This window comes from Balaenoptera musculus, chromosome 12, assembly GCF_009873245.2.
Source record: "Balaenoptera musculus isolate JJ_BM4_2016_0621 chromosome 12, mBalMus1.pri.v3, whole genome shotgun sequence".
Taxonomy (NCBI): Eukaryota; Metazoa; Chordata; class Mammalia; order Artiodactyla; family Balaenopteridae; genus Balaenoptera; species Balaenoptera musculus.
Window position 1 is genome coordinate 81,457,671 of NC_045796.1, and position 26,934 is coordinate 81,484,604.

The 26,934-nt window shown below is 42.9% G+C and overlaps 1 protein-coding gene across 2 annotated transcripts in view; it reads right to left on the reverse strand.

The window, feature by feature from the left end:
* The window catches only part of CD109 (CD109 molecule), a 130,374-nt gene that overhangs the window by 96,656 nt on the left and 6,784 nt on the right, over positions 1-26,934 (reverse strand). The window contains exons 3-5 of one of the 2 annotated variants that reach the window (XM_036871866.1): positions 14,603-14,631; positions 6,773-7,003; positions 371-496 (exon numbers count right to left, since the gene is read on the reverse strand). In XM_036871866.1, coding sequence (XP_036727761.1) covers positions 371-496; positions 6,773-7,003; positions 14,603-14,631 — 386 coding nt within the window. The remainder of the gene's footprint in view (positions 1-370; positions 497-6,772; positions 7,004-14,602; positions 14,632-26,934) is intronic. The other variant, XM_036871867.1, reaches the window with a different exon arrangement.

Genomic DNA, 26,934 nt, shown 5'->3' on the forward strand with positions numbered 1-26,934 from the left:
AAGTCATTACTCTGAGACATAAGATTTGCCAAATAATAGCTATGTATTCATTACTTAGTTTTAAAATACTCAATGTGTGCAATAACTAAATACAGTAAATATTTAATCAGCTTTATACTAAAATGTGAAATGTCTTAACCTTCAAACATTACATTATGTAAAAAGACAACAATGATTAAAACTCTAATATGTTATAACACAGGCTAACCCATTGGTAACAATAGTAAATTAAAAATAAAACCATTTAAATTATCTAGGTACTCAGATTAATGTTTTTCTCTTCACTAAATAAATGACTTCAGAGATATTTTCCCCACCGGACCTATTTTAAACATTTTAACATTCCCCCCCAAAATGTATTTATACTCACATTCACTTGAACTTGGATGGACCAGTCACCAAGTATTGGATGGGAAGATAATTGGAAAGTTTTGGAAACGACTCCAAGATCACTTTGTTCTGACAACCACTGTTGGATCAAATTTGACTTGGGATCCTACAATGAAAACCATATGCATGTTAACGATATAAAGACCCCCATGTGACGTGGATCCGACCTGGTTACGGATACGGCCCTGCAGTGCTCCCAGGCACATCCAAAATGTGGGACAGAGGGAGCTCTTGGAAAATGTCAGCTCTATACTACCAAAGAAGATGAATAAAAATTACTTCTTTTCTCATATTCTCCTGAGAACGCCTTTATCCTGCTCTACCTTTTAAATCTTGGCACGTGCTTCCTTCTACATGAAACACTACATCACGTACCTCACCAAACCTGCGCTGCTGCTGGTGTTGTTGCTGAGAGGAAACCCCACTGCAGGGATAACGGGCCCCTGTATTAAGGGCACTCTGCCTTCTCACCACCACTCACACGTCCTTCAGTCACTAGGATTCTCCTCCAGAGTAGGATTATCCTCCCATTACAGCTGAGAAAACGGGCGCCCAGAGAGGTTAGGTAAGCCCTCAACCACAAACAGCTGGTCCGATATCACAGCACCAACACGTGACGGAACTCAGGATTCAAACGCACGTGTCTTTCGATTCGACAAAAGCGGTGTCACGGGGGTGCTTAACCAAGGGGATGCGTGAAGAACACCGGAGTCTTCCCAGGCTCTCCCAGAGCACGCTCCCTCCATCCAATCCCATCCCAGCCCTGCCAACTCTGCCCCTTTAACATCTCACATCCAGCCACCACTTTCTAACTATCGCAACTAACCTCTCTCCTCCAGTCTTGCCCCTCCGATACGTCTTCCCCACCGCCAGACACAAACCTGGGGCTGAGGCAAAGGGGTTGCAACACCAGACACACTTCCTGGCAAATTACAAGCAATGAGCAAACGCTCGCTATGACCAGTGTATCAGACCACCGGGTGACGATGACTTCTGTTCGCCAACAGAATGAGATCTACACTCCTCTGCGTAGTTTACAAGGCTTAGGAAGCTGACCCCATCTACATTTCTAGGCACATCTTCCTCCAGACATACAGACTTGTTTGCAATTCGCCCCAAATGCCCATGCACCAAGGCCTCTACCGTTGCTGCATGGGAGGCCCTTCCTTCCTTGTCCACTTGGTGAAATAAGCTCCAACTTCCTGCCTTCTACACATGCCTCCAAGAGGCAGGAGTGACCACTCCCTGGAGAAACCCCAATGCACCCTGAGTTTACCCCCCTGACATGTACTACTGTTTAAGGTTCTCATTTGTTATCTGGGTTTTTTGGTGTCTTTTGTCATTGTTACTTTTTGGTTTTGGTGTTTCTTTGTTCCCTGGATTATGAACTCCGGGATCAAATTTTTTCCCTAATTTTTTTTTTGAATTTTATTTCATTTATTTTCTTATACAGCAGGTTCTTATTAGTTATCCATTTTCTACATATTAGTGTATATATGTCAATCCCAATCTCCCAGTTCATCACACCACCATCCCTGATTCCTAATCTCTATCCTCTGACTCAAGGTAGCGGGTTGGCCTGGTTATTAGAAGCCAGAGGAAACCTCACTCCGCGAGCGGGGGAGAGTGTGTAAGTCGGGGTAAGTACAGTGCTGAGAACTGAGTAGGAAGTGGTCTAGGAAGGCAGAAACTAATTGTTAAAACCAAAGACCAGGGAGCTCCCCTGGTGGTGCAGTGGTTAAGAATCCGCCTGGAGCAACTAAGCCCGTGCGCCACAACGACTGAGCCTGCACTCTAGAGCCTGCGAGCCACAACTACTGAGCCCATGAGCCACAACTGCTGAAGCCTGTGCGCCTAGAGCCTGTGCTCCGCAACAAGAGAAGCCACCGCAATGAGAAGCCCACGCACCGCAACAAAGAGTAGCCCCCGTTCGCCGCAACTAGAGAAAGCCCGCGTGCAGCAACGAAGACCCAACACAGCCAAAAATAAATAAATAAATTTAAAAAAAAAAAACCAAAAACCACAAGCGGGTCAAGAATAAGCAGGTCACCATCCTTGGCAAGCCCTGGGGCAGGCACTGCAGTCAGAGCTGGCTCTCCTGCCCCTGTCAAGACTGGGATGGTTACGGAGCTCAAAGGATCAAAAACAAATGAAGAAATACAAAGAGCTAATAAATATATGCTGTCTAATAATGAAGGGAACGCAAAGGAAAACAATGAAAGGCCATTTTTCTTCCATCACACTGACAAAAATAAAAAATGATAATAATAATTCCCAGTGTCGCTTAAAATGTATGGAAAGAAATGCACATAGTCCGCCGATGTATTATTTTAGTGAAGGTACACATTTCCCCCACAGCCCTACAAACAAAGGAAATCCAAACTGAAGTCTTTGATGACCTGGAGGATCTGCAGGGCTGGGAGTGAATGAGATAAATCCCTCGTTTCCCAAGCCTGTCTTGGACCTGGGCCTATCACCCACAAGGAAGAGACAGAGAATGTAGAAATGCCAGAAGTCCTTACAGAGCCCATGAGGATTTGCACAGGTGACGCATGGTGGCGTCACAGCGGAGCCCAGCATTTGCACGTGGTCGCCTCCTACTGGGATGCACACAGGACAGCCACGTGTGATGTGAACAGTGCCCCTGTCACAGCCGGAACAGCCACGTGGCTGGTGACACCGGGAAAGTGGCCCCTCGCGCTCTTCGAGTCACCTCTGCACGGCCTGGGCTCTCCATCAGGTGCCTGTGTCCACCATCTCGAGCAATAAACTCCCTGGCAGGAGAAGGCAAATATTTCTGCCAGTCCCCAGAGTCCTGGATTATGCACCAGGTGTGTGCCTAGCATGTAGAATTAAAGACATCAAATCACTTAAACGAGATGCCACCACTGCTCCAGGCCAAAGTGTCAGAGCAAAGTCACAGGGCGGATCCCCAGCTAGCAGCTGTGCCCACAAGATCGCTCACCTGTACCAGGAGCAACAACTTCTCAGGAAGGGCAGCCAGGGTAGAAAACAGCGTGCCAGCTGCCATCACAGTGTTGGAGACACTTATTTCCGTAGTGTAAGGACAGACCGGCTGCAGGAAGCCAGAATTAGGGGAAGAGGTTTATTCCACCATTAAAAGGTCCCTGAAGCCCCTTTGCTTCCTGAGAAGGTCAGTTATTGGGTCAGGGAAAACACCCAATGATCCCAAAAAAAACACTGAACATGCCTGAACATGCTATGATGGTCAATATTTTAGCCACATCTTATAGTCAGTCATTCTTGGCTGGGCAAGATGGGCCCCAAAAAGCTGGCCTCCTGTAGTTCCCAGATGCCTTCCCCACACTTGCCTGCAGGTGGTGCTGTGCTAGAGAGTACAACTTCGTCCAAGTCAGGGGCTCTCGTTAACACTACAGTCCCACTTTGCTCTGGGAAGTTTTTCTAAGAAACCACCTGTCCCATACGGAAAGATGTAGAAAAAGAAAACATCAGAGTCTGGTGAACCCTGGCCCAAACGACTGTTTTCAGATGGAGGAGCGCAGGGTGAGGGCATTTACATCAATGCTCTGACCCATGAGTACTGTGGTGAGTATGGTACCCACATGTGCAAACAGTCACTGGTCCCAAACACAGTGGGTTCCGGGTAGAACTCTCCTGCCCCGGCCAAGGGGACCACCCATCAGCCAGGCCGGCGGGATCCCTCAGGACCAGGAATAGCAAGAGGAAGGGCTCTCTGTGCACTTCTGGGAAAGCCAAATGTGACAGGCGGAGTCCAAAATCGGAGAGAGGAGCCCAAAGAATCCACAAATCACAATCAGCAGGGTTCGTTCTGGGTCAACGCTTACAACAGACAATTTATCCAGGGCTGATTTTTATTCGCCTGAGACAGAAAGAGGCAGATCGATTGTAAACAGCCAGACACAGGCAGACGTTCACTTCTAAACCCTCCATTTACATATAGCATTTAGTAAGTTCTCAGTATTTGTAGATAAATGATGAAGGACAGTATGAATGGCGTCCATAAACTGCTCAGAGAGTTACGTGAATTTCGAAATGCTATTCACTATGGCGACCTGCTTTATTCCAACACAGCAAAGGCAGACATTCATAGAGCTGCCAACTCTGAAATAATACCAGTTCCATTCAAGAAACATGCCAACCAATGTGATATTTGCTATAAACACATCTTGGCTTGAAGTTATATGTATACATGTTTGTTTGCTTGATTTTTGTTGGTGTGTTTGTTTAGTTCATAACAACAGAAAAAACTAAGAAGAATAGGAAGATACTGAAATAAAAAGCCTAAATTTGCCTTCCATTCTGTTATTCCTCAGAACATTTTTTTTCCTGTTCCAGATTTTTTTTTTAACATCTTTATTGGAGTATAATTGCTTTACAATGGTGTGTTAGTTGCTGCTGTATAACAAAGTGAATCAGCTATACATATACCTACATCCCCATATCCCCTCCCTCTTGCGTCTCCCTCCCACCCTCCCTATCCCACCCCTCTAGGTGGTCACAAAACACCAAGCTGATCTCCCTGTGCTATGCGGCTGCTTCCCACTAGCTATCTATTCTACATGTGGTAGTGTATATATGTCCATGCCACTCTCTCACTTCGTCCCAGCTTACCCTTCCCCCTCCTCGTGTCCTCAAGTCCATTCTCTACATCTGCATCTTTATTCCTGTCCTGCCCCTAGGTTCGTCAGAACCTTTTTTTTTTTTTTAGATTCCATATATATGTGTGTTAAAATACAGTATTTGTTTTTCTCTTTCTGACTTACTTCACTCTGTATGACAGACTCTAGGTCCATCCACCTCACTACAAATAACTCAATTTTGTTTCTTTTTATGGCTGAGTAATATTCCATTGTATATATGTGCCACATTTTTTTAACATCTTTCTTGGAGTATAATTGCTTTACAATGGTGTGTTAGTTTCTGCTGTATAACAAAGTGAATCAGCTATACATATACATATATCCCCATATCTCCTCCCTCTTGCGTCTCCCTCCCACCTTCCCCATCCCACCCCTCTAGGTGGTCACAAAGCACTGATCTCCCTGTGCTATGCGGCTGCTTCCCACCAGCTATCTATTTTACATTTGGTAGTGTATGTATGTCCATGCCAACCAATGTCCTGGGACTGAGGGGATTTTCCAGTACTAAAATCAAGAGAGTCCCAGTAAACTGGGGTGAGCTGGTCACCCTATTTCTATGTCACTGGTGAAAGGTCTAATACTCTCTTCAGCTTAAACGTAGAAAACCAGGTCCAGCCAGATGTCAGTTGCCTCCAGCTTGGCCCTCACTGGAAGCACTCAGTCTGTCAACCATGCTGCCTCCAGAGCCCAGAGTACTCAGGCAGAGGAGGCCAAAGGGTTTCCTGCCAGAGGGGCTCCCAGTACAACAATAGCTAATGTTTAGGAGCATGTTCTATGTGCCAGGCACAGTTCTAAATGCTTTACCTGAATCATATCACATAATCCTCACAAAAACCTGTACAAGATATTATTATTTTTACACATTTTACAAATAAGGAAACCGAGGCTCAGAGAGGTTGATTAATTTCCTTGAGGTCACAGAGCTAGCACCTGTTCTTCTTAGAGCAGAGAGTGATCCTTTTAAAATGTTAACTCAGATCACATCATGCCTCTCCTCAGAATTCTCCAGTGAATTTTCATTTCACTCACAGTAAAATCCAAAGTCCACATCATAGCCAAGAAGATCCTGTATAGCCCCTCATCCAGCTGACCTTCCTGTACCTAACCTTATCTCCTAATATTTGTCCCCTCACTTCCTGGGCAACAGTGCACTGCAAGCTTGTTCCCCCAATGCACCTAACAAGTTCCCACCTCAGGGCCTTTGCATATGCTATTCCCTCTGTTTGTAGAGGCTCATTCTTTTATTTCCTATAGGTCTCTGTTCAAATAGGACTTCTCTAACAACCCTATAGAAAACAGCAAGCACAAACTCTCTCTCTCTCTCTCTCTCTCTCTCTCTCTCTCACACACACACACACACACACACACACACTCTCACTCTTTTTTTATGTATCTGTGTGTTTATATATTGTCTGTCCACTACCCACTGGAATAAAAAGTCGATGTAAGCAGGGACTCACCTTCTGTATCGAGGACACAGAAGTTTAATAAATGTTTGACAAATGAATTAATCAATGAAGAAGCCAGGACCGGAACCCAAGCAGGCTTGACCCTGGAGCCTGAGCTCTTAACCCAGTGCTGTACCATCCCCCTTCCTAGAGAAACCATCCCACTTTTGGAGGGAAGCTTAGCCACGTGAATCCTAAGACATCCCAGTACCAATAATGTGAGCAGAACTTCCAAGAGAGCTTCAGTGAGACGGCTTTGAACCCCCAGCTTTATTTCTGTCTGGCACTCACCTTAATTAGAATGTTTAAAGAGGTTTCGTAAGGCTTAAAATCTGAGAAGAGTGTAACAACACGAAACTTCACTTCTTGCTTTGGTTTATACAGGGGCTTGTCTGTTTGAATGAAGACAGTCATTCTCTTGGTCTCAAATGATAAGCGCGTACTATTCGAGAATAAAATCTCATCCTGGGCACGTCCAGTGACACGGAGCTCATAAATCTCATCACCACTGTTCAGAGGTAGCTGGGGGAAAAAAGACATCAGATGTATCAAGGTCTCATTGTTTCACCTCAAAAGTGTTTTTAACTGTAAGTGAGAATTGAAATTTTAAATACATAGTATTATCAAAAGTAATCGCGATGTTGAAACATGCGTCCCTCCTAACCACCAAAATTAAACAATTTGTTTTCTCTCTTTCGACGTCCTGGAGTTTGCTCTCCAGTTAAACCGCAGGGTTCCTGGACGGCAGGAACCACGTCCCACAGCTCTGTCAGCAGTCACCTTGTCACTTCCTACCCCGAGTACAAACTCTTCCACACTGACGGTCACTGTGGGTCACGATACCCTTCTCCGTGTCTCGCCCTGTCTGCGGCAGTCCACGGGTGAAAGGCACACTGGCACAGGCTTTGTTTTCTTGCCACACTCTCTCCAGGACCTCTCACCTGTTCTAGGATGCACTCACTTCCTGTATCTTGTGCATCATGTCACAGTCCTGGTAAGTTTGATGGCACCGTTATTTTACTGTTTCTATCACTAGTGGAAATCCTACCTTCTAGCATGAACAGACCGGAAGTCACACTCAGCCTACACACACCGTGTCATTCTACCTCACAACAATCCTTCCGGTGGGTGCTCTAACTAATACCAGTTTACAAACCAGGAACCTGGGGCTTGGAAGAGTAAAGGAAGTTGCTCCAGGTCACTGGCTGAGAATCAAACCCGGGATGAACTATATACTACTCTAACAAGAGCCTGCATGTGGTGGTTTTAAAATATGTCCAAAATTTGTCTGACCCACCTCCCTTCAAAAGTCAGAGCCCCACTCCTGGGCATATACCCAGAGGAAACCATGATTCACAAAGACACACGCACCCCAGTGTTCACTGCAGCACTATTTACAATAGCCAGGTCAGGGAGGCAACCTAAGTGTCCATCGACAGAGGAATGGATAAAGAAGATGTGGCACGTATATACAATGGAATATTACTCAGCCATAAAAAGTAACAAAATTGGGTCATTTGTAGAGATGTGCATGGACCTAGAGACTGTCACAAAGAGTGAAGTAAGTCAGAAAGAGAAAAACAAATATCGTATATTAACACATACATGTGGAATCTGAAAAAATTGGTATGGACGATCTTATTTACGAAGCAGAAATAGAGACAGATGTACAGAACAAATGTATGGATACCAAGGGGGAAAGGAGGGGGCGGGTGGGATGAATTGGGAGATGGGGATTGACATATATACACTATAGATACTATGTATAAAATAGATAAGCAATGAGAACCCACTGTGCAGCACAGGAAACTCTACTCAGTGCTCTATGGTGACCTAAATGGGAAGGAAATCTAAAAAAGGGGATCTATGTATACGTACAGCTGATTCACTTTGCTGTACAGTAGAAACTAACACAACATTGTAAAGCAACTGTACTCCAGTAAAAATTAATTTAAAAAAAAAAAAAAGGTAGAGCCTCATTTCCCAGTGACTTGCCTCTCAAGAGTAGAATGAGGCTGCGTCATTAACAGGGTAGGGGAGCTGGGGTGCCACTGACCAGGCTTGCCATTGTCACCAGGAGAGGCCCCAGGTGTGTGTGCACCCGAGGTCATCCACCGCAGGCTGCACCCAACACCGTGCTAGATGAGAGCGCCTCCACCCCTTGCGTGGTAGAACTTTCTGCGGTTCCTCAGTAGCAAGAGAACCGATGCTGGTACAGAGAGGCCACCTTGGCACCTGCTTGGCAAAGCTGGAGAGATTCATACTCCCAATAACCCCCTCCTGCCCCTGGGCCTTCAAAGAGCTGATCCTTTTGACTTCCCTCACGCCTGTGCCAATACTAAGTTGTCTGAATAATAATGAGCATTTACGGAGAGCCCTCCGTGTGCCAGCCACTTTCCTAAACACTTTATATTTTGTGTTCCTGTTAATGCCTCAGCTGGGCCAGCTGAGTGGCAATTTGGGGGCTGGTGGGCAGACTCCTGTGGCTTGGAAGTTCAGGGGTTGAACCCCTCCTAGGAAGAAGGCTACAGAGTAAAGCATGGGAGCATCCGGGAGGGTCTCCACTCACAGTCTGGGTGCCCCAAACACAGAGGGCACCTTAAATGGGGGTGGAGCGAAAGTATACTGGGTGAAACACATGAGTTCCTAGAAAATTCCCTAGGAAGGCATCGCATTGGAGACAGTCCAGCTGGAGACGTAACTAGCATTAACAGGATAGCTTCTGCCTGTTCTCTCTTTCTTGCATTCCTGGCTCTGGGGGAGGTCAGCTGCCATGTGATAAGGACACTCAGGAGGCCTGTGAGAGGCCCACGGGGGGAGGAACAGAAGCCAATAGCCACCACCCACCTGCCAGCCGCGTGAAGAGAGACCTTACTGAGGACCCCCAGGCCTGGTAAAGCCTTCAGATGACGGCAGCTCTGCCATCGGCAGCTCAGAACTGCTCAACTACGTGCCATCGGCAGCTCAGAACTGCTCAACTACGTGCCATCGGCAGCTCAGAACTGCTCAACTACGTGCCTCCCAAATTCCTGACCCACAGAAACTGTGGGAAATAATACAAGTTTATGGTTGTTTCACACCAGACTTTGGGGATAACAGGTTACACAACAATCGATAACTAGCACACCTGAATTTTAGTTCATCTTCATATTCATAAACCTGAGATTCTGAAACCAATGTTCTGCCTCCTTTTTGCAAATAAGCGTGGTCCACAGAGAGCTCCGAGGAGATTTTCCAGAAAGAGCTGCCACCAAAAAGCCAGCAATATGGATAAGAATATGAAGGAAATGTAACAAACCACCAATACAGTGGTCAGCAGGAAATAGGGAGAAAAGTACCGGTGTTTGCAATTTACTTGGAAATGCATTTTAAACATAAGATCAATTAATGGACGGAGAGATCAGTAGATGCATAAATATGTGATTGAGCAAGTATGGTAAAATGGTAACAGTAGATTCTAAGTGGTGGTTATAGGAGTGTCCCCTATGAAACTCTTTCAGGTTTTTTGGGTATTTGATACTTTCATAGTAAACTGTTAGGAGAATCAATCAGTAATATCACCTTCAAATGACCTCTGGTACTGATTTTTGCTTTCCTTTAATAAATAAACATTGACTGAGCACTTCAGAGCTCCAGGTTGTTCTAGGTGCTTGGGATTCAACAAGAACCAAAGACGTACGCCCTAGAGGGCTCAGAATCTAGCCTGGAACTTGCATCCTTATATTCTATTCTCTCAAATGATGCTTCAGGCCTCAGATTCTTTTAAACGGAGTCCTGAATACTGTAAGCAGGAAAATATATATGCCAGGAACCCGCATATCATTTGCTTGTATAGAGCACAGATTTATAAATAGTTCATGCTTAAAAAATATATTACATGGAATTTCTCTCTATGATTTGGATATAGTTTGATCATTTTTAGCGGCACAGAGGCCCCAGAACAGAGAGTAGATTGAAGACTGTCGTCAAATTAATGATGCAGAGGTCTGAAACTAAAGAGACCTATTAACCACGAGGAGGTCAAAGAGTTAGAAAATTAGAATTAACACAAAAGTGTCCAAAACATTTTACTCTGTCCCCTGCTCCATCCTCCTTCAGGGAGTTGACACAAGAGGAGATGGTACTGACTATCTTTCTGTTCCTTTCAGTTACCCTAATTCTCCCTGTTAGAAACCCCACCTCTCCCCATGTAAAATTTAGGTGATTTGGGATCCTCAAAGCCTCGGTGCTAATCCTAGAGCTGGAAAGTCTAGGATGACAATATGGAGTTGTCAGAGTGGACCTCGTGTGCCCCTATGAACGATGAGCCATCACTGCACCGCTTAGGGTGTCACCATGGACGCTGGCTGTCAGTAGAGACCTTGGTCATCCATTGGTAACAGTAGAGGGACATAATGAGGAGGAGACTGGAGAAAATACTGGGGATGTTAAGCAATCTTTATGAAAGATTCTCTCTGTGCCAGACCTGCAGTGGGTTGTAACCTGCTTCCCACAGTGGAGAGGACCCAGAAGGTAATATAAGCTCCTGAATCTCTGCTGGTAAATTGCTTCCCACCTTCTTGAGGGACACAGTGACCAAAAAGGATTCCCAGAATTGGTAATAAAGGGGTTCCCTAATAAGAGACTTCCTCATCTCTTATACAAGAACCAATTATTTACCCACAGAGATTTTGGATCCTACGTGTTGAACTGAGGTCACAGAGCTGGGGAAAGACGTAGTTCCCATATACAGACACTGTCTGGCAGCAGAATAAGAGTCTGGGGGTATACAATACCCAGGGCTTAGATCAACAAAATATCAACGAGCATCTGAGTTGAGCATGGTTGATTCTCAGTTATGCTAAGTCTATTTTGTGTATACATAAACGCAAACTCTCCAGGTAGATGATAGAGGCATGCTCAAAAAGGTTCTTGATGGACAGTAAATGGATTCCTTATTCTAATCTGGGCCGTCTAAAACCATCTCGCCTTCTCTGAAAGATCAACTGTCTTAAGAAAACAAAAACACAATAGTATTTATCCTACTTTATTTCACTATTAACTCCAGTTACCAAAAGTAATGGTAGTTTCAAATAACTTTCAAAATAAAACTGAGAAATTTAAGATGATAGTTTCTATTTTAAAATATATTAGTAGTTAAACTTTAAAAGCATTCTAATTTTATTAGGAGGTTTGGATTAACATATATACACTACTATACATAAAATAGACAATCAACAAGGACCTACTGCATAGGACAGGGAACTATACTCAATATTCTGTAATAACCTATATGGGAAAAGAATCTAAAAAAGAATAGATATATGTATATGTATAACTGATTCACGTTGCTGTACACCTAAAACTAACACAGCATTGTAAATCAACTATATTCCAATATAAAATTTTAAAAAAATTTTTAGGCATGCTAATTTTAAAAACCACTCCCTCGTTTTAAGTTGGATTTATTTACAAAGAGAATAAAAAGAAACTTTTTCTAGCACGTTTTGTACAAACAATAATCTTTATGTTAAGCGTAAATTCTGTTTTTTATTTACTTCTTATTGAAGGCTGATTTTACTGTATCAAAAACAGAAACAATGATCTAGTCAGATATTAAAAATACATTTGTTTTAATGCAGCCAATATATTCATCTTTTATAGCAAAATTTCATGAGGACCTTAAAAAATAATTTAAAATCTTACATCTACAAGCATCAGAATGCAAGAGCACTTGGAAAGATGGGTCTATTTTAATTGAACACTCATAAAAATGCAGAACCTTCTATTTTTGCCAAGCGTTATCAAATTTTCCCAGACACTTTATGACTAAGCCTTTAAAATTTTGCTTTACTAAAAAGGGATCTAGTCCTAAATATAACTCCTGGTAAATCTTTCAATACATAATTGCTATATCTACATACAATAGAAATGGCATAATATTAAAGACAAATATAGGATGTTGGGATTAGTATTTCACATGGTTAAGACTTTAAAGACTAATAGTAGCCAAATTCGTAGCTAATTGGGACAAGTACAGCTTATAGGCACATTATTGGAACCAGCCCGAGTACCCTCGTCCGCCCGCATGCCTGCTCCTTCCAGACTTGCTACACTCCGGGCCGTGCCACTGCGGACGTCTTTGAGGAAAGCAGACAGTTATTATGCGTTGAGTTGTGATTCCTGAACTGAAATCTCACCCCCTTCTGCTATCAGACAATTATATTACACGGGATTTATTTTAATCTTCTCATTGTAATACTTTTTCAACAGAGTTATGGACACAGACACTGGGGGGCCAGCACCTAATGTCTGAGGTCACATTAATGCAGCCTAATGTCTTATTGTCACTAAGATTGGGTTTTTTTCCCCACGTCTGCCTGCTTAGGCCTTCCCTTCCCCCAACCCCACTTTCTATTATTACAACAGTATATTTCTTAGTAAGGTAAGTACAAACATAATAATAAGTAAGAAACAGGGACTTCCCTGGTGGTCCAGTGGCTAAGACTCCACGCTCCCAATGCAAGGGGACCGGGTTTGATCCCTGGTCACGGAACTAGATCCCACATGCCACAACTAAAGATCCCACACGCCACAACTAAAGATCCCGCATGCCGCAACTAAAAGAGCCCACGCTGGGACTTCCCTGGTGGTCCAGTGGTAAAGAATCCGCCTTCCAATGCAGGGGATGCAGGTTCAATCCCTGGCCAGGGATCCCACATGCCACGGGGCAACTAAGCCCGTGTGCCACAACTAGAGAGAGAAAACCCACATGCCACAACTAGAGAGAAGCCCGTGTACTGCAACAAAAGATCCTGCATGCCACAATGAAGATCCTGCGTGCTGCAACTAAGACCCAATGCAGCCGAAAATTTTTTAAAGATTAAATAAATAAATAAATAAAATATCAAAAAATAAAATAAAAAGACACTGGAAGAACACAGTTAATTTTTTTTTAAATAAAAAATAAAAGATCCCGCATGCCACAGCTAGGACCCAACGCAGCCAAGCAAATAAATCAATATTTTTTAAAAATAGGTAAGAAACATAATAGCTATGGAATATAAGTAATTTTTGTAAAGGACAGTTTGGGAGCACTATATTCTCTAAGAATCCCTCCAAAATGAATGTGGTTTCTGAATGTGCTTGATAAGTAACCTTCAAGAGTTAACGGGGAACCTGGCTCATCGGGAAATGTCAACCTTACATAAGTGTGTAATCTGTCAGGGTCAAAGTCATCAGTCACCTAGTCCCAGAAAAGTACACCAAATTGTCCTCTTGGTGGATGCTATGTTCTATTTGACTGTATATTAAATGTGTGAAGCTCCAAAACAGAACAGTAATAAAAGCACAAACTTCCAAACGAAAGCTATGAGAAGCAGGACTAGTTCACAAACAATATTTAATAAACAGGTTTTATGACTCTCTCAACAAAATAATAACCCTTTCCACTTCTGTAGCAGATGCTACAGCATGTTCACATCTCATCTCACCTCCAAGGTAGCCCCTATGAAATAGACTATACCTTTATCCCCTCCTCCAGGACCAGGACCATGGTGAGGGAAGCCAGGCACTTGCCTCAAGTGCAAAATTTAAGTGTGCCAAAAAAACTCAGTAATCAACAGTTAAAATTTTTTAATATTTTAAATAGTTTTAAATAGCAAAAGTGATGCAAAAATTAAATTATGAAACAAAAAAATCAAAATTTTAAACAAAGACAGGGTCAGTATCAATTACTGTTGTTTTATTTTGCCTCAGGGTACAATTCCGCTCAGTGAAGCAATGCCCTTTTCCAGGACAAAGAAACTGGGATGGAGCATTAAGTACACACCCAAGACTGTAAGTCTCCTTAAGGCAGAAGCAGGACCCAACCCTCCCGGTACCTATGCTAATAGACCAAGCCCAGTCCCCCTCAGTGAAGTTCTCCATTTTAGGAGAGGAAAATCTCCACTGTGAGTTTGAAGAGGCTAATATCCAATCTCCCTGAAGTAATATTAATCTTAAACAATCTGAAGTTGGAACTGAACTCAATCACACTCGCAAGGAATGTAAATCAATATAAAAGCCAATAAAATACTAATTCATTTATTTCACTGGCGCAATGTATATTTCTGAAAGCAAATTTTTTAAATAAATACTTACTGATGGAAGAATAAGTGTCTTGAAAGAGCCTAAAAGGAAAACAGGGAAGAAAACGGTCATGATTTAAATATAGTGATATAATACAAAACTTGTTAAGACTCTCTTAATAGTCTTTCAGATGTAGAGGGAATCAAACTTACAGAATCACCAACTTATTTAGCCAAACCAGAACAATTTTATTAAATCCCAGAACACCTGAGAGATTATTACATATCCTTGTGCCAGAGAATTAAGACTTAAAAGGCTATCCGTGGGTAAACCTCCCCCAACAAATTAGTTACGTTCTGCTTCTCTTTTCCATTTGTATGTTGCTGCTGTTCCTGTTGCTGTTTTAAGGCTGTACATGTTTGAGGGACACTTCATACAGTGTACAGAGGGAAGCTGAGGTTCATTTCTAAGGTTCATTTCTCATACACTCATGATCAAGGGAAAAAAAGGAAGGCATTAGTCACGTCAGGGGTGAGTTGGGACTCATAACTGACCATTAGTATTAAAATGATGCAGACTTTTTTCATGTAAGTTCCTAAACAAAGACTGCTAATTTAACTCATGCCAATTTCTCATCAACTCTATTTATTGCAAGGGAAAAAATGTTTCAAGTTAAAAATAAAAGAGAACTTATTCAAAGTTCCCATTTAAGGGACATGAATTCAGAGGTGGTGACAGGCCCTCAGTTCCTTCATTCATTTAAGAAACACTTATAAGGGTACCACAGTGAACAAGACACACATGGTCCCTCTCCACCTGGAGGCCACATGTGCCCACCCCAGGGGAACAGACGGGTACAGTATGGAGCGAGGGTTAAGCAAGTGGCCTCTGCAATCAGACCACATAGGTTCTATCCCAAATCAGCCACATACTAGTTCTGTCCTTGAACATGTTACCTGATTCTCCAGGTTCAATTTTTTCATCCACAAAATGAAGACAATCACACAAGGTGGCTGTAAGGAATAAGTATGCCAATCCCTGTAAAGGGTACAGAACAGTGGCTGGCACGTAGGAAACACTTGATAAACATGGCATTACACTACCAGAAAGCTTGAAGGGTCACCCACTGGCATGTCAGTGTGCCTCTATGGCAGTGGGCTTCAGATGTTTATGATGGAGCACTCAATCGATACAAATATTTGGTGCATGTTACCATGTCAAGTTAGATTTATAAAGTTATATACGTGCACTTTCTCAACCAAAATATAAATATTAGAAAACCTGACTTTTTTAGTTTTTCTCAATAAAATAATGGAAATAAAAGTTAGTACGTTTTCTACCTACCCCCTTATAATTGGTCTTGTGACTCCCAGATGTGTGCACCCCACTTTGACCACTGCCCCAATGGGCCTCAGTGAAATACAAGTATGTTCTCAGGAGCAGATAAGCAACTCATCAAAGTCACTTATCATACAGCACAGATCAGTTTATCCAGTAGCTGTCACCATAGGAAGCAAGGAACAGGACTCTTCAATAATTAGGACACTGGACAAAGAATGTCTTGAAAAGGTGAAGGAGGAGGAACAATTGAACAGATATAGGTCCACACAGAACGGCTGCAATAGAGGGAGAGTGGGGGGCACTTCAGAGGGGCCACGGGAGGCGCCTAGAGGAAATGATGCAGAGTCTAGGGCTGTAGGATAAGGAAAAAGGAGTAGGGTGAGAATGGAGGGGACCAGTTTCCAGGCAGAGCAGCAACAAGTGCAAAGGCATGAAGCCTACTGAAGAGAAGAGCTGGGTGAGACACGACCAGAGGCAGGAGAGGCAGTAGAGATGAGGCTGGACCCGACCCCAAAAGGCCTTTTAGACAGGCGAGCCCTCACCAGAATGGTCTGGGTCGCACTGTTATCCCCACGTTCTGATTATTTGTCCTGGATCTTTTTTGGTTTAGCAAAATATTAATATGAGATGGGTTTAACCTGCACAAGATTTAACTTTGAAATTGTATACTCATGCTTTGAGAACATCTCCATTTGTGGGAAGAAACTTCTGTTCATTAAGCTCTTCTTTTAATGGGAGAGGCATATTCTATACTGAATTGAAGGGAAATTGAGAAGCCCCATAATGGTGCAGCAACTAAACTTGATGAAACACTCAAAAGAACCATAAATAGAGACAACTAACAAGTTCTGTCTTGGAAAAATATTTGTTGAGAAGAGGCAAAGGCAGACCCTGCAAAATATTTGGGCTGAAACACATAAACAGTTCAATATGGGAAAAAATTGAAATTGAGAATATCCTCCACACATCAGAATTTTCTCTGATTTTACCAGGTAGCTCAGCACATGTGGAGAGAGTGTTTTCTCAACTAAAAATATTATGGTCACTGTATACCAACAATGAACAAGTGGAATCTGAAGTTAAATTACAAGGTCCACTTACATTAGCACCAAAAAAAATGAAATAGGCTTACATCTAACAAAATGTGTACAAGATCTAGATGAGGAAAACTACAAAACTCTGATAAGTGAAATCAAAGAGCTAAATAAATGGAGAGATATTCAATGTTCATAAATAGAGAAACTTCGTTGTCAAGACATCAGTTCTTCGCAACTTGATCTTTAGATTCAATGCAGTCCTAAATGCTAATCAAAATCCCAGCAAGTTATTTCATGAATGTCAACAAACTGATTCTAAAGTTTACCTGGAGAAGCAAAAGACCCAGAATAGCTAACGTAATACTGAAGGAGAACGAAGTTGGAAGAATAATGCTACCTGACTTCAAGACTTACTATAAAGCTACAGTAATCAAGACCATGTGATACAGGCAAAAGAATAGACAAATATATCAATGGAACAGAATAGACAGCTCAGAAATAGACCCTATAAATACTGTCAACTGATCTTTGACAGGCAGAACATAGGGGAATTTAGGGCAGTGAAAATACTCTGTATGATATTATGATGATGGACATATGTCATTACACGTTCATCAAAACCCACAGAATTCACACCACCAAGAGTGAACCCTCGCATAAACTAGGAACTTTGGGTGATTATGATGCATAATTGCAGGTTCATCCTTGGTAAAAAAAAAAAAAAAAAAATATGCCATTCTTGTGAGTGATGTTGATAACAGGGAAGGCTACCCATGCATGTGGACAGGGAAAATATGGGAAATCTGAAAAAAATATTTTTAATTATTTGAACGTTCAAGTTGAACATTATTATGATAATGGTCAGATAACTTGAACGTTCAAATAAATAATGGATTATAACCTACTGAATAAAATAAGAGTATGAGTTTGTGCTGATATATAATTTAATAGATGACTAAATGAAGGAGAAAAGGGTTTTTTTTTACAATTTTTAATTTATTTTACTGAAGTATAGTTGATTTACAATGTTGTTAGTTTCTGCTGTACAGCAAACATTCATTTCTACATATACATATATATTCAGAAAAAGTTATTCTTTACCATAGAATTCCAATAAATAAATGTATAAGGAATCATGGAATTAGAAAATTTCACAACAATAATGGTAATAACTGATTCAGGCGAATAATCATCAAACTTGTGTGTACAAGTGGAGTGAGTGAGACTCGTAAGAAATAATAAACCATTGTTGTTTGAAGGTACTAAGTGTTGAGAGGTTCATTCACAGCAATAGATAACTGGAACACGTTTGAAATAAAAAAGATCAACTAGCAATATTAAGTATTATTATCCTTATTTTACAAATGAGAACCTGAGTCACAGAGATATTAAGTGACATCCCCAGGGTCACACAGGAAGGAAGTAACGGAGCTAAGATTCTAAGCCACTGCCTCTCAGTAGAAGAACGGCAGCTGTACTTTTGTTCTTGCATTCTACCCACCTTTGATTATTATAAAAGTTGCACAGCCTGTGTATAGCCTCTTTGTGTATGTTGACACCCTTATTGCCTCAGTCACACAGGTTCAAGATCGCAATCCTCTTGGACTCCCGGCTCTCCTCGGCTCTATGTTAGTCATCACCATGAACCTAGATCCTTCTTCCATAATGTTTCTCCCAGCCCTCAGTTATGCTATAGGTGCTGCAATGGTGGAGCTAATTGAAACAATTCGTGTTATACAAGAACTTCTGGAAAGGATATAAAAACTAGAAAACTTCTCAACTCTTTTTTATCAGTTCTTCACACTACACCGTTTTCATACGTTTGAAGCTAATTTCAAGATCGGAAAAACCCATCTTCAAAGGAAACAAGAACCACACGTGTCCAAGGTCAGGTTCCCTGGGAAGCCGACTCTGAGACGGTGATTCAAGCACAGGGCGTGCGCCTGGGCCCCGCACCTAGAGAAGGGGAGGGATGCAGAGACGGGACTGGGGAGGAGAAAGGGAAGAGCCTCAACACAGGCTCACGCCGCGTCCACGGGGCGCCCTCAGAAGCAGCGCTGACCCCCGAGAGGCGTCCTGAGTTGGGGGAGGGGCTGGACCTCCACCCAAGGAGGAGTTCCCCGGGGCCAGGGTGAGTGTCCCTAGCGGGGCAGCCCCCAGGAAGCTGGCTTGGAGGGCGGTGGGCTACAACCTTCCCAGCAGCTTCAGGGAGTGAGTCTTCATCCCCGACAGGCTGGTTCCGGGTGGTACATCATGGTACCCACCACAGCGTCCCACAGTGGGATAGAATCAGAAATACTAACCCGCAGGGAGCTGGGCCCCAGCACAACAGCACCCTTGGTTATTGAGAGTCACTGATCTTTCGTGACTTTAGGATAAACCATCGGGGCTGACAATTTTGTCAGCCCAGTGACTGGAGGAAACAATGTGCTTCCTTTGGGCCTGACACACTGGCTCCCTCCCATCACCGGCAATCTCACAAAGACTAAAGGCTACGTGTGTGTGTGCGTGTCTGCGTGTGCGTGTGTCTGTGTGTGTGTCTGTGTGTCTGTGTGTGTGTCTGTGTGTGTGTGTCTGTCTCTGCGTGTCTGTGTGTCTGTGTGTCTGGTGTGTGCCTGTGTGTCTGTCTGTGTGTGTGTGTCTGTGTGTCTGTGTGCGTGTGTCTGTGTGTGTGTCTGTGTGTCTCTGTGTGTCTCTGTGTGTGTCTGTGTGTGTGTGTCTGTGTGTGTGTGTCTCTGTGTGTGTCTGTGTCTGTGTGTCTGTGTCTGTGTGTGTGTTGGGGAAGGGGGCATAATTTATTTTTATCTAAGTGACACTAAGCAAGGAGAAAGTGAAAAACAGCTTCAAGTCTACAATCCAAATACACCGAGTAGGTTGATCAACTGGAGGGCAAGCATTTCAGCGGTTCAAAGCCAGCCACCCAGATGTGAAGTGCAGGAAATCCCACTCACAGAACTTCTGTTTTTAATGGGACTCTTCACAGAGTCAAAGCTTTGAGGGGTTTTCTCATTAAAGAGAAACTGGAAGAGGGGGCAGACTGCATGCCTGGGTCTCACTGCTCTGACATGTGACCGTGTCCATCACAGACCCAAGAAACACACAGCTGCCCCCAGAAGCTGGGGTGCAGGAGCAGAGAGGCCCCAACCCACCCCTAATTCTTGCTGGATTCAGGGAGTGACTCAAAGGATGTACAGAGATCCAATTTAAAGTCCGCTCACTTGTCTCATGTGTCCTTATTAAAAGGTCGACTTGAAGTACTTGACATTTTTTTGCAACTTGTTGTCTTCCCTCTAAATTTACAAGGGCAGCTTGGAATTTCCTAGGCACTTAGTAAGTCTTATTTGAACGTCCGAACATTCTAGCAGTAATTTACGGCACCAAAATATAAAATCGGGGGCAGAGTGGTAGGAGTGCAGATGAGAAATAGTCATCTCTTTCTCTGTGGTTGCTAGGTTGAGGATGAAATAGATTGTATTTGCAAATTGTTGTGAACATTTTTTCTCCCTTTTGCCAGAGCTCCGGGCTCTACGCAGACAAGGGAAATAGTCACCACCTCGTAAAATGCTGCACGGCATTCTTAATCGCTGACTAAAGATGCCCTCTGTTCTGTGAAGTCCTTCTCAACGTTACTGCAGATATCTCTGTAAAACTCAGATCATTTTTGTGTATAACAGAGAAAGTAGATCTTAAAATTCCTGCAGTGCTTTCTCCTTCCCAATGCCACCAAAGCCACTCAAAAGAAACCTTGTTTTAAAGCTTCACACTTGGCACAGGCCTGAGAGCTGGCCATCATTTGATTTACAAATAGAGTCAAAGCTATTTTTAAGTTGTGTAATAAGCATACACAAAAACTAACCTTTCCTTAACTTTTTAAATACACTTCATAATGCCATATGCTGCCTCTTCTGACATCTGTGTTCACCAGACAGCTCTGCAGAAAATCCCTGAAGGGAAGGAGAGTGTGTAATTGGAAATCCAACTAGGTCCAGAAATATTCTCTATCGGGAAAAAAAGAATTTTCCACCATATATGTGCCTGGCTTAGTATTTCCCGGTTAATTACTTTTGGCAGCTCTCTGCTGTTCAGTAATGTACAATAATGAACTTAAGGAAATCACTTTTGCAGCTAAAAGTTTTGACCTCTTTACCAAGTTATTAAATATTCTTTCATCAGTACCCTCATTATTCAGCATTTTCTTTGATCACAGATGGACAAAGTGGGAAATGGGGTTTCCACCACAGATCCATGGAAGACAAAACCTTAAGATATGTTTCTGCTTCGTGGTTTAATGTCACTTTTAAGCCAAGGAACTCTTCAGTGAATTCAATCCATACAGAAAACACAAGTATTTCAAACAAAAAAATTTCCTTTGGTCCCTACATACTCCTTTAATTTTTTTCTCTCCTGCTTCCCCTTGCTTACAAATATCTCAATAAATAACAGTTTCATAAATAACGTTTTGTTCCATTTAGACCACCGAGTATAAAATAGGTCAAATGAAAACCCACTAAAAGTAAAAAAAATAAAATGGTACAATATAAACTAAATGCTGGGTTCTATACACATGAAAAACCAATCAAGCCAGGCTCTGGGCTGCTAAATGTACATGGCATTTATTATGGCAAGGTCAGTAATCTGCAGCCCCCAGGCCAAGTCTGGCCCGTGCCTGTTTTTGTACAGTTCATGAACTAAAAATGGTTTTAAATAGCTGGGAAAAATAAAAAGAATAATATTTTGTGACACATGGAAATCATACGAACTCCAAATTCAGGGTCCATAGGTAAATTTCTGTCGGTGCACAAACACGCTCCTTTGTTATGCACCATCTATGGTTGCTTTCACGCTACAATGGCCAAATAGCTGCAACCAAGACCACAGGCCAGCAAAACCTACCGTGCCGACCATCTGACCCTTTATGGAAACAGTTTACCGACCCCTATGGTATGGTGTTCTTTTTGGGAAGACATCTTCCTTCCTCAAGGGATGAGGAAGGAGTAAGGTTGAAGGCCCACTCCAGTCAGAATCAAAAAGCCATCAACAGAGACACATGGCATTAAAAAAAAAAGCTAAAACACACACACACACACACACACACACACACACACACACCTAGCCTCATGCCACAGGCTTGTGCTCAGGAGGGAGGCATCAGGGCTAATGTCTGATGCTGGGAGATGCTTTGGTATAACATAGCTGACATTCCCAAGTGTTTACTGTGTGTCAGGCACCATGGTAAAGGTCCTAAAGCAGCACACTACAAAAAGGAAAAAGAATAAAAATTTTTTTAAAAAAGGAAAAAGAAATGGGTGAAATTAATTTTAATAACATTTTATTTAATCCCATATATCTAAAATATTACCATTAAATTTGTAATCAATATAAAAAAATTATTGAGTTTTGCTGCATTTTTTTGGCACTAAAAGTATTCAAAATCCAGCGTGTATTTTATACTCACGGCCCATCTTAATATGTACGAGCCACATTTCAAGTGCTCAAAAACCACAGGTGGCTGGTGGTTACCATATTGGACAGTGCAGCTCTAAAGCACTGTCTCGTTTAATCCTCACAGCAGTGTTCTGAGGTAGGTACTGTTATTGTTGCTTTTATGCAGATGAAGAAACTGAGACTAGATGAGATGAACGACCTGCCCAAGGCCACACAGGTAGTAAGAAGTAGTGCTAAGGGCCCATTTCCAAGGTGGCTCCAGCGTCTCCCAAACTGTACGGGACAGACCCAGCTAATTCCTTCTAAAATATCAGTCCAAAGAAACCTCACCCTCCCTCCTGTCACGCTTCCGTAGCTTACTGCACTCTCACATTGGTGTCTGGACACACCCGCTCTTCCATATCTTCTCTTATCCATGTTGTCATTGCCTCCAGGGCCTATGTAGCCCTCCAAGTGACCATGTGTCTTCAACGCAATAGGCTCATTTGCAGCATTCATTCCACACTCCCCGGTCCCGTGCACGGCAGACACAGCTAATCCGACCACTCTCTATTTCAGTAAACCCAGACTTGACTTGAAACCATCAACACAGCACTCCAAGCAGCCTCTACAATCAACTTGAGTTGGCACGTGAAACGAAATCTGCTTTGCTTCCTTGTGAGAAGCATAAGGACAGGACCTTTGTGTGGTCACCAAACATTTACGCCACCAGTATTGTGCCATGTACAATTTGGTGCCTGATGAATGTTTGGAATTCGCAAAATAGTAAATGCCCTGTCTTACCTATATTCCTGAGGAGATTTAACACGTATTTCAGTGAAATTTAAATTTATAATACTAAATCATTTCTGCCAGCTACGTTTTCATAAACGTAAACTCCTAACATTGTCCTGCCAAAAGAAGCTACCAGGTGCTCTTAAAACACCTCCCTCCCTGTTTATTTCCAAGCGCTTTACCACTCTGGTTTTCAGATTTTAATTCATGCATCACTTCTTCAGAACAAATGACCCACAGACCTGCCCACCACCTCCCTACTCCACTGCCTCCACCAAATCTTCTTTGATCAGTTTCACCCTCACTCTTGCAAAGGAAGAAAGTCAGGTCGTGGGGTTTTCCTAAGGGAAGTGAAGACTAGAAGGGACAGAGGACCACCACAATTTCCACTCCTCCAGTTCTGTCACTGTACCTTTGGTATGAGGTCCTCTTAGCCCAGACCAAGATGTGATGAGTTACAACTCCACTTCTTATTCACACTTACAACCACAGTGATAATAAAATGCCTCTACCCCATGCCCTCAAGCTTCAAGTGAGTCATACGTCCACCATGAACAGCCCCTTTCTCTTCTCCGTTCTCCTGTGCGCCCTCCCCTGATGCCAGCATGGGTGTCAGCCCTTGCATCCCAATAGCCCACAATCCAGCAGGGACCCAGGTTAGCGCAGCACCAGGAAATATCTCCAGTTCTGTTTCTTTCCCCAGTGAGCCACTACTTTTAACGTTTATCCCCACTTCCTACAAAGAGATGACAAATCTGCACAATTTAGAGGAAACTATAGCAAGGTTTTCTAAAATCATATTGCAATTTTATTCATCTCAAGTTCAGACTTCAAAATATTTCTTTCTCTTCTGTTTCTTCTTACATCAAAGGAAAAAGTACTTTTTCACGATAATCCACTCACCCGTGCTCTCGATCCTGATTCTTTTCTTACCCTGAATTATCCACCCCTCCCCTTTGCATCAACCCTTTTACCTCTTTACTGTGTTTTTTAAGAGACAATCCGCCTCTCTCCTTTCAACCGTGAAACTTCTACAGAGTGGTCTACTGCAAAGGTGATATTTGAATCAAAACCTGAAGCAGCTGAGTCGTGAAGACATCTGGCAGAGTGCATTAGAGGTAGACAGATGAGTAAATGCAAAGGCCCTGAGATGGGAGCATGCTTGGTGTGTTGTAGGACCTGCATGAAGTCCAGAGAGGCTGGGGGGTGAGGTGGGAGTCCTGTGAAACGACATCAGAGAGAACTAGATTGCATAGGGTTCACAGGCCATTGGAACGCCATTGGCTGATACTGAGATGGGGAGTGACAAAATCTGGCCTATGTTTTCTGGCCACTGGATTGAGAATAGACTATAGAGCCATAAGTGTAGGGAGAAAAAAAAAAAAAAAAGATAACCTAGGAGGCTACTGCAATAATTTTTTTAAAAAAAAGAGTGGTCTACACTTTCTGATTCTATTTCCTCACCACCTATTTATTACTGAAAACTTGGCTCCCAACAATCAACCTAAAACCATTCAGTTGAGGATCTCCAATGCCCTTTTTCCTGTCCTCCTCTTCTCTGACCTTCTGGGACACTTCATACTGTTAAAACCTAACTTCTTGGTCTTCTTCCTTCCCTTGGCTTCTGAGACACCTCAGCATCTCCAATCCATCCCTGTCTTGGCTGCTCACGTGCAGCCGTTTCATTGACTTCTTTCCCTCCTCCCAAGCTCCTGTCATCAGGCGTGTTCTTTCTATAAGCGCTGCCTCCTGTACATCCCATGCCTTCCCACCAAGGCTTCGAATACTGTCTGCCTCTATGAAAACAGCGCCTTCAACTCTACCCCTAGTTACAATTTCAAACTTATCTGCTGCGTATCTCCACCTGGGTGTCTCCCCACACTTACATCTAAAGCAGAATGTAACATCTTTTCAGAAAACACACACACACGAAGCTCTGTCTCCTTCTCATGCCTGCCACCCCCAGCCCTGGGCTCTTTCCTCTGGCACACCCTTCCCTTCTCTCATACGTGAAGTAACTGTTCCCACAAAATGCCAAATACATCAGCAGAGGTGGAACACTCATGAATGGACATCTGTACAGCTCTGGGTGTAAAAGGTAACAGTACCAGGCACAGGGTCCCACAGAAGAAGCACTATTTACCAACCACACTGAAGTTTCGACACAAACAAGAAATAACAGCTCTCCAGCCTCTGCACTTTTAATATTCTACTTCTCCTTCTGCAACCTCTGAACCTTCTCTAATGCCTTCCTTCCTCTTCTGTCCCACCCCCCATTCATTCATGTGTCACATACTGCAAATAATCAATAAATAATAAATTAACAGGGGGAAACGTCATTCGGGAAACAAGGAGTTCCAGCATTGTAAATCCTTCTTAACAACATAATGGATCAAACAGCAACCCCGCCCAGATTCTTACAGAATCTGATTTCTTCTCCCACCACAAGCCCTCAGTGACTCATTCCCCGTTAGAAGAGCGGCAGTACATGTTTAGCTTGGAGTTTAAAGAATCAGTCTGTTCACTTTCAACTTCACTCCATCACTGATTGATAATCAAACCCCAAGACCTGTTTCTCCACTGCTTTAAATTAACACCAACGTTTAGGGCTAGGGGCCACTTGAAAGGCAAATACAGAAATCTGGGCGGGACCTTCAGCTGCCTTGAATCACCACAGACTTGCAAAGGCTTGCCTCTCACCCTCAGGTTTTCCAGTACTTGGTCGGAACAATCCATGAGAATCCTTCTAACTGAAGGGCAGTTATTCTCACTTTAACGCAGCTGAGAATCACTTGTGATGACTGCTTAAAATAAAGTTTAGATTCCCAGACCTTACCCATGTCTTGAGAGGGTGACCATGAATCTGCATTTTGAATAAGTATGACTCACATTTTGAGAAACACAGCAACAGAATTTAGTTTTAGAAAAGATCTGAGGTGCCTAGCCCCACTCCCACCCCTTGCAGAACCATGAGTCCATAAAGAGCAACTCCACCTTGAGCTGAAATAAGAAACTGGCACAAAAATGCAGGTAAGCATTTCTAAACTCCTTAGTTAGCCTTATTTTCTTCCATATCAGATAAAGCAACATTCGCAAATATATCCTAAGTCTCACACAGAGCTCCCCATATGTTCGGAGAGTTTCCTAGAGTATAACGGAAGTAGCATTCGGCTGCAAATGTGGGTGCCTGCGATCTGTTTCCAGCTCTACCACCAACAGGCGTTTCACCCTGGGCAAGTCACCAGACACCACCCCTCAGTCTCCCCAGGCATAAACTAGGTGATTGATTTGGCTTATCTCTGAGACCCCCTCCAGCTCCAAAATTCTACGAAGCCCAAACTAAATTAGGAGGAGAGCTGGCATTGCAACTTGCAACTCTTACATCCAGATTAGATTTCATGAGATCCAGCTCTGAACTACCACAAGCAGACGAGAAAACGATTTTCAAGGAAGACTGATACCACACTGCATCAGTATCCCAAAGGAAAGCAAACAAAAAATATTTCATGCTCTTCCAGGCAGTGGAAAACCTTCAACTTCAGAACCGTCAGTACCAACAGAACCAACTTCACATTCAGGCTGTACCATTTAATGTGTTATCCCAGGAAAACTATTCTCTCTTAGCCTCAGTTTTCTCACCTCTAAAATAAAGATAATAGTGCCTTCCTCCAAGGGTTATTGAAGTTAAAAATTGTGCATAAAGTCCCTGGCACTATAAGGAAACTCAATATTTAATATGTTACGTTCCTTCCCATCCCCTCCTAGTGAGGTGCCTTTTACAGAGTCCCCAGTTCAAGATCATCCCAA